At 38.8% G+C, this 7,848-nt stretch overlaps 1 protein-coding gene across 1 annotated transcript in view; it reads left to right on the forward strand.

Annotated features, from left to right (window-relative positions):
• The window catches only part of LOC107284615 (heat shock factor protein 3), a 54,507-nt gene extending 46,875 nt beyond the window's left edge, over positions 1-7,632 (forward strand). Inside the window, exon 13 of the mRNA XM_015812706.1 lies at positions 6,611-7,632. Within this exon, the coding sequence (XP_015668192.1) occupies positions 6,611-6,915 (305 nt within the window). The 3' untranslated portion in view covers positions 6,916-7,632. The remainder of the gene's footprint in view (positions 1-6,610) is intronic.
• The last annotated feature ends 216 nt before the right edge of the window (positions 7,633-7,848 follow it).

The raw sequence follows: 7,848 nt of genomic DNA on the forward strand, positions 1-7,848 counted from the left end.
AAAACTCACATGTCCCTTTAAGTTGCAGCGGAGGCGGCGGCTTCTAGCTTCGCCGAAGCGAAGGCGTCCTGGATCGCGGAGAATCCTCGGGGCTCTGGAGGAGTTCTCACCTACATCGTCCAAATAGGGCGACTCGGGAACTCAACTCCTACCCCGGGCAGCTCACCTCTCCCCTTATGCCCAGGGGAGAGGTTTCAAGTCGTTTGACAGCTGATACTGGCTGTCAAACCGGCTTTTACGCAAAACAGGCGGGAGGCAGCAATCAGCTGCGACCAGCGAAGGCGCCTGCCACCGGAAGCCTCGATCCTGTATCAGTCTATAATTTTTTATCTGTGTCAAGTCTGAATCTTCTTTTGGTATTAAGGTAATATTTGCTTCTATCCATGTATTTGGGAGTTTAGCCTCCAACAAAAGTTCATTGCAAACGTCTTTCAACGGTTCACTTAATATATCTTGTAAAGCTTTATATAACTCCGCCGGTAGTCCATCTGGCCCCAGTGTTTTCTCGTTTTTTTGTCTTCTTATATCCTCTGTTATTTCCATCATTGTTATTTTTTCCTCTATCATAGTCTTACAGGTTTCTGAAATTTTTGGAAGATGGTTTTCTTCCAAATATTGAATCATTCTCTCTCTCTTGAAATTTCTTCTATATCATACAGTTTCTTATAATATTCTTTAATTATCTTTTTTATTTCTTCATTTTTAAATTGTAAGCAACCTTTTTCATCTACTAAATTATTTATCAGTTTCTTCTTCTGTTTTTTAAGTTTATAAGCTAGCCATCTTCCTGGTTTTTTTGCATTTTCAAAAAAGTTTTGTTTTGCTCCTTTTATTTGCTGTGCCAATTTTTCTGAATCCAACAAATTTAATTTGTGTTTTATTGTTTCCATTTCTCTTTTCAGAATCTTCTTTTGTGAATTCATTTGCAGTTCTGATTCTAGTTTTTCAAATTTTTCTCTTAATAGTATATATTGCTGTCTTTTCTGCTTGTTTTTTTTTGCCATGTATGTTATAGCTATACTTCTAAAGTATGCTTTGGCTGTATCCCATACGTTTTGTAATGTTGTATCTTCTTTTTTGTTTTCTTTGAAGAAAAACTCCATTTCTTTTTTTGCTAGTTCTGTAAATTCTCTTTCTTTTAATGATTCAAAGTCCATCTTGATTTTTTTGGTATTCCTCTCCATGTCACTTTTAAGGGGTTGTGATCTGTCCATGTACCTGGTTCTATCACAATTTCCTGCATACTTGTCCTCAGTTCAGATGTCATCCAAATCATGTCAATTCTGGATCAGGATTTATGACTGTTTGAATAAAATGTGTATTGTAATTTTCCTGGATTGATTTCCCTCCAAACATCTTGTACTCCAATTTCTTCTATCATGTTAAAAAAAAGTCTTAGATAATCTTTTTCTTCTACTTTTTCCTGTTTTGCGTTGAAGTCTCCTACTAAGCAAATATTTTGATACTCCATTTCTGTTATTTTTCTATAGAGATTTTGAATTCTTCCTGTTTATTATTTGGTCTATAGATTACTACCAACAATGTTTGTTTTTGATGTAGATATATTTCTACCATCACAATTCTTCCTTCTTCATCTGAATAAATCATTTTACAGTCTATTGTCTCTTTAATATATACGGCTACACCTCTTTTTTTTCTGTTGTGCTGATGCATGGTAAAGTTTCCCAATTTTTGGGTATTCCAACAGCTTGTAATATTGTCTTTTTATATGTGTCTCTTGCAAACAAATTATATCTATATTTAATTTCTGTAGCTTTCTAAAAATTGTGTTTCTTTTTGATGGGGAGTTTAGTCCATTTATATTCACTGAAAAAAATCCGTTTTCTTTCTCCATTTCAATTATTTATATTTAGGTCTTGTCGATCTCGTAGTCCTCTGTTCTCTGGCAGGTCCTTCACTCTCTTGATCAAATTTCTCTTTCTATTCTACTGTTTGTATAATTGCTTCTTCTGTTTGTTCTTGATCTTTTCTCTCCTCTTGTCGATATTGCACTCCTTCATTTAAGAATGCTCGATTTCTTTCATCAAAGTCTTGTGCTTTCCAAACTGAATCCAATCGGTATCTTGTATTATTCCAGTTGATTAAGATCCCTTCTGGCATTAACCATCTGAAATTTATGCCTTTTGCAATTAGCTTTGTAGTTAGGAAGTGATATTGTCTTCCGGTATCTCTTACTCTCTTGGGCACGGGTCGGCAACCCGCGGCTCTGGAGCTGCATGTGGCTCTTTCAGCCTTTTCCTGCGGCTCCCAGTCCTTCTCCGCCATTTGCAGAGACAGAGACAGAGAGAGGCACTTGCGCTTCCCTTCCCTCTCCCTCCCTCTCTCTCTCTCTCTCTCCCTCCCTCCCCGATTTTCTGCTCACCTGGCTAGCTGGCCTCACGCTGTTCTCCGACAAGCTGACAAGCTTATTGGGCGGGCTCCCTGCTCTTGCTGCATCTCCGCAGGAAGCAGCAGAAAGCAGCAGCTCTCTCTCTCTCTCTCTCTCTCTCTCTCTCTCTCACTCTCATACACACACACACACACACACACACACACATGGGGCCTGAAGCAGGCCGACCCTGCTGGTTCTGATCGAGTGAGAGAGACCATTTGTCAGCAGTGGGCAGTTAGAAAATCTGCCACCAAGGAATCACCATTGGGTTAGACCAAGGGTCGGCAACCCGCGGCTTGGGAGCCGCATGTGGCTCTTTCAGCCTTCTACTGTGGCTCCCAGTCCTCCGCCATTTGCAGAGAGACAGAGAGAGGCACTTGCACTTCCCTTCTCTCTCTCTCTCTCTCTCTCTCACACACACACACACAGAGACACACACACACAGACACACTTTTACTTAGTGGGGGAAGAGGACTGGCAGACCAAGGACAGGAGAGAGCCAGCCCAATAAGAATGTGTGTCAGCTTGTCGGAGAACAGCGTGAGGCCAGCCAGCCAGGTGAGCAGAAGATCGGAGAGGGGGGGGAGAGAGGAAAGAGAGAGGGAGAGGAAAGAGAGAGAGGGAGAGGAAAGAGAGAGAGAGAGAAAGAGGGAGGGAGAGGAAAGAGAGAGAGAGAGAGAGAGAGAGACAACCCAGATAACACATTGCTTATTAAGCACTAAATATTTGTAATTATAAAAACTTAATAAAATATCTATAAAAAGAGAGAGATAAATTAATTTGTCAGACAAATTTACCCTCTTAGCTGTCAGTTAAGGACTGAGAGGAGGACAGAAACTATCATCTACTGTATACCAACAATTACTCAACTGTAGGAGATCTGAGGTACACAAGCAAACTAAATTGGAACCTTTTCTTGCAATGCCCCCTCATGGCACAAATGCATATTTCTCTTGTTTGAGAAGTATTGCAATGAGAAGTATAATGTTAGTTTGTTTTTTTAATAATATATTTTATTTTTTTAACATGGTCACCTTAATATTTGGTAAACAGTGTGTTGTCTGGGTTTACATTTAAAAAACATTTGCTAACAATTGGTTTCTATGATCTATAATCCACATAATAACTTTACTTGATTTCCTCGTCTTCCCATAATGTTCTCTTTTACCAACCTTAAGTTAATACAATTCTTATTGTTTTGATAGACAACAATTGAGTATAATTTTTTTCTAATATTTCCACAAATAATAATCACATCAATATAATATTTCTTTTCTATCTAGTCATTCTGGTTGCCTCATCATAGATTCCGTTTACAGTTCAACATTCTTACTGGTTAAGATTTTCTCAAAGTTAATTACATTTAACTATTTGATTCTATTTTTTCTCATGTAAACCATTTCATAACTTTTACCTTACTTAAGGAATAAATAAGACTAAAAAAAGAGAAAAGAAGAACAAGAGTAAAGAGGGATAAAAAGATAGTATACTACTGAAAGTCCATGTTTCCCCTAAGCTAATACATATTTATTTCCAAAATTTTTCCATTCTTTTTTACCATAATTAAGAATATATTTAATCTTTAAATATTCCATTTAATAAATCTAGTCATTTGGTCTTTTAACTCTTATTCAAAACATTTTTTTTTCAATCCATTGTAATTTTCTTAAAATCAGTCACATTTAAATATCTAAAATATGTCCTTACATATAAGCCATTCTAACTCTTTTATATTACTCATATCAAGAAATAAAAGAGAAGAAAGAGAGAGTACTATGTTATTTGAGGGACTCCTCCCTCTTAAAGTAAAATTCATATCCAAAATTTTCTATTACTTTAACCATATTCAAACAGGTGTTTCTTTTTTAAATATTCTCTCTGATAAGTCCCATCATCTATTGTCTTAATTTTCACTTTGGCCTTCTTCTTTTGCCCAATATCTTTAATCAATATATTCTGCTGAATCAAAGAGCCTTTCCATATTCTTGTAGGTGTCACTGTAGATATAAAAAATAAGTCAAGTACAATATCTTTGTAAGAGGCATTTGCTCTTTCATGTTTGTTGAAAATCTTTTTCTTTCTTTTTCTCTCTGTATCTCTTATCATTTTTGTCTCTCCAATTCTAGTGGTATTCCTGACGTCTCTGCAATCCATTTTATCCAGTCTTTTTTCTTATCCTCAAATTTGTCTTGGGGTCTTAAAGTATAAGTTGCCTCTTTCAAAACCAATATTTCTTGCAAATGTTTTTCCACTTGGGTTAAATCATACTTCTTTGTTGTGTTAAGTTCCATCTTTGAGTCTCTATCCTCGAATTTGTTTTCAGTTATCTGTTTTATCTGCTCCTTCTCTATTGTTATTTCCTGGGATTTTTTTTGTTGTAAAGTTAAATTGGAGATGAATTGGTTTATGTTTTCAAAGTTATTTTGGATTTCTTTGTGGTTTGAAATCAATTGTTGTTTGAATTAGTTGCAACATCTCATATGTCTCCTCTTGAATGGTATTTATTTTTTCTTGATGGGTTCTTTCTGCAAGTCTCTGATTTTCCATAGTGGTCAAGAATCGAGGTTTTCTTTTCTCTGCAAATAGCTTTAGAGTCACAGTTTAGTAGATATTTATAATCCAAAAAGGTTCAAAAAGATTTGCTGAAGTTTATAATCCTCTCTTTGTCTGCAACCCAAATTGTTTTCTTTTTTTTTTTGTCACAGCTGTTCTCTATTGTTATAGCTTTGAAGGTCACAAGCACAGATTAGTTTTTTCCAGATTTTGCCAAGTCCTGTATAAAAGCCATAGCTGTCATAGTCTTTATCCACCACTAGATGTCAGCACGTTTATTTTTCAAATTATCAAACTAGAAAATCGCCTTTAAAATGAGAATCTTAACCATTCAACAATTCCAAACTTATCCAAATTTAGGTTTTATATTCATTTCATTTCATTTCTGTATGTTTTGGTCCTCCATAAAAGGTTTAATTCACTGCTTCCGTTAGTAAAAGGGTGGGGCAAAAATCCCCCTCCTTCACATTTGGAGGTTTTTTGCTTCTTAGGATTTTTTTCCCCAGGAAAGTTAATAAGTAGGATAGAGAAAATCGATGATCTTACCCAGATTCAAATAGCTGTTTACAATCAGCTTAAAATAGTGCTTTTTGACTTCAGTTGCTTGTAGCTTGGGCTAGACTACGGGTTGGCAACCTGCGGCTCTGGGGCCGCATGCGGCTCTTTCAGCCTTCTGCGGCTCCCAGCCTCCGCCATTTGCAGAGAGAGAAACAGACATCCTGGGAGCGGCCCGCCGGAGTCTCCACTGAGCGGGCCAGCCCTCCCGCAAGCTGCAGCACCGAGGGAGCGCAGCACCTGCGATCCCCAGCCGGCGCTACCGTTGGCCCTGCTGGCCGGGAAGGTGCGCTGGAATCCCGGCTGCCGGGAAGGAAGAGGGAGACACATTATATAAATAATAAAGGTAAAAAAGGATATATGCAGTGTTATCTTCATTTTAGATGTCAAAAAGGTTTTGCGGCTCCCAGTGTTTTCTTTTCTGTGGGAAACGGATCCAAGTGGCTCTTTGAGTGTTAAGGTTGCCGACCCTTGGACTAGACTTTGAAGTTAGGCTAGCCTTTCTCCTGTTGGTTTCTAGAAGGCTTCCCCTGGACCGATCGGGTCGACCGCTGTCTCTCCGTGGTCTGCGGGACTTCCTTCTTTGCCGCCTCTTCAGGGTGGCTTCTGGCCCATTTAGGGTCCCCTAACAAGAAGAAATTCAGCCAAAGAGCATGGAGCCCCGAAATCCCTTGGCTGCTGCGCTACTGCGCAAGACTGGAAGTCAGAAGTACAATGTTACTTTAACTGTATTCCAGGATTTGCTTGTCTACAGCTGAGAGAATTTGCAATAATTTAAGACTTTACAAAAAGTCTCAGAAATCTTTCATTAAGGTCTTTGTGTTGTATGGTTTGAATACCATGTCATAGATATATTATTTATCATTGGAAAACAACATATTCCACACTCCTTTTTTTTTCAATTTTTCTGGGTTTTTTCCAGGCCTTCCCATCTCTAGGTGTGACTCAGATGGCAAAGCTTCTGCTTGAATATTTCCTCTTCTGGGATCTTGTCTGTGCTCTGCTTGGATGGCCAAGGAGTGGTTTGTTCCTCCCAGGACTCCACATGCCAGCATGAGCATTTAGCTTAGCTATTAACTATTTATTAACTGACTATTCCCTCCCTCCCAGACATGCAGCTGATTCAGTATCGGGGGAACCCTTTGCTTTCACTGTTCGAAGAACTGCCTTCCAGTGATGAAGTTGGCAGCCTGGGGAACACCAGAGGGGATCTGCTGGATTCAATGGAGAGCAACGAAGCAGCGGAACACGTCACCGGCCCAGAAAGCCAAACAGACGGAGCCGTTCTGCTGGAGCCCCTGGATCAGCCCCTTCTCTCAGAAGACATGAATGGCGAATATAAACTCTTTCCTCTTCTGCTTCTCAGCCCAGTTGCAAATTTCATAGAGGAGGCCTCGGAAATAGAAACAACTTGAATTGCTGACCAGGACTTTCACAAAACAGTATCTTTTCTGTGGAAGAAGATTCAAGAACCACTGCAGATTGCAGTTCTGCTTCTCTTACTTTCTGTGGCTGAATTTCCTCCACAAACAAGGGAAAGCTATTTTTACCCAAAGAATGTAGTTTTAGGAAGGCAGTTGCAAATTGTACTGATTTAAAAAAAAAAAAAAAAAAAAAAAGCAAACAGCAAATTTCAAATCTGCTTTTTAACTATTTTATACACAAATATGCTATAAATAAGGTTATATATCTTATGTACGATTTGCATATTCATATGAGGGGTTTTAGGTTGTTTGATCCCATGATAGCAAATACATTTATTTTTCTTCCTGAAATGTGGTGTTGGAGATAGCAAGTATGTTAGAATTATGTTGGGTTCTTTTATAACTCTAACCTTTCTTTGCTCCAAATGTTTGCCTCAATCCTGACTACTCTGACTTTGTCTTCAGCTATATCACCTTTTATGTGTTATTTTAAGTTTTCCCTCTAACTATTAATGTAAGTAACTTCTGTTTCCTATGGAAAACAATATATTTTAACATTTATTTTAAAATAATGGTATGTGGACCCTGCTGCATATTTAGATACGTTGCAAAAGCTCATTTCTGATGCACATTGCATGTCAAACCTTTTGTTCCTGATATGGGTTTCCCACTAGTAAATAATGGAATTATCCAAGAAGTATCATCAAAGCCAGTCAAACTCAATTTCATTGAGGGCCGCATCAGCATTGCAGTCGTCCTCGGGGGGGGGGGGCAGGTGTGGCCAGGATGGGCATGGCCTACTGGATGGGCATGGCTGGAGTGGGTGTGGCCTACTGGGTGGGCGTGGCCAGCTCTTCATTGTTCACATCAAGGGGGCCTGTGGGGGCCTGGGCAGGAGTCGGACAGATCTGAGGGTCTCTGGTA

Source organism: Protobothrops mucrosquamatus, unplaced genomic scaffold (assembly GCF_001527695.2).
Source record: "Protobothrops mucrosquamatus isolate PMUCROS unplaced genomic scaffold, P.Mucros_1.0 scaffold108, whole genome shotgun sequence".
Lineage (NCBI taxonomy): Eukaryota > Metazoa > Chordata > Lepidosauria > Squamata > Viperidae > Protobothrops > Protobothrops mucrosquamatus.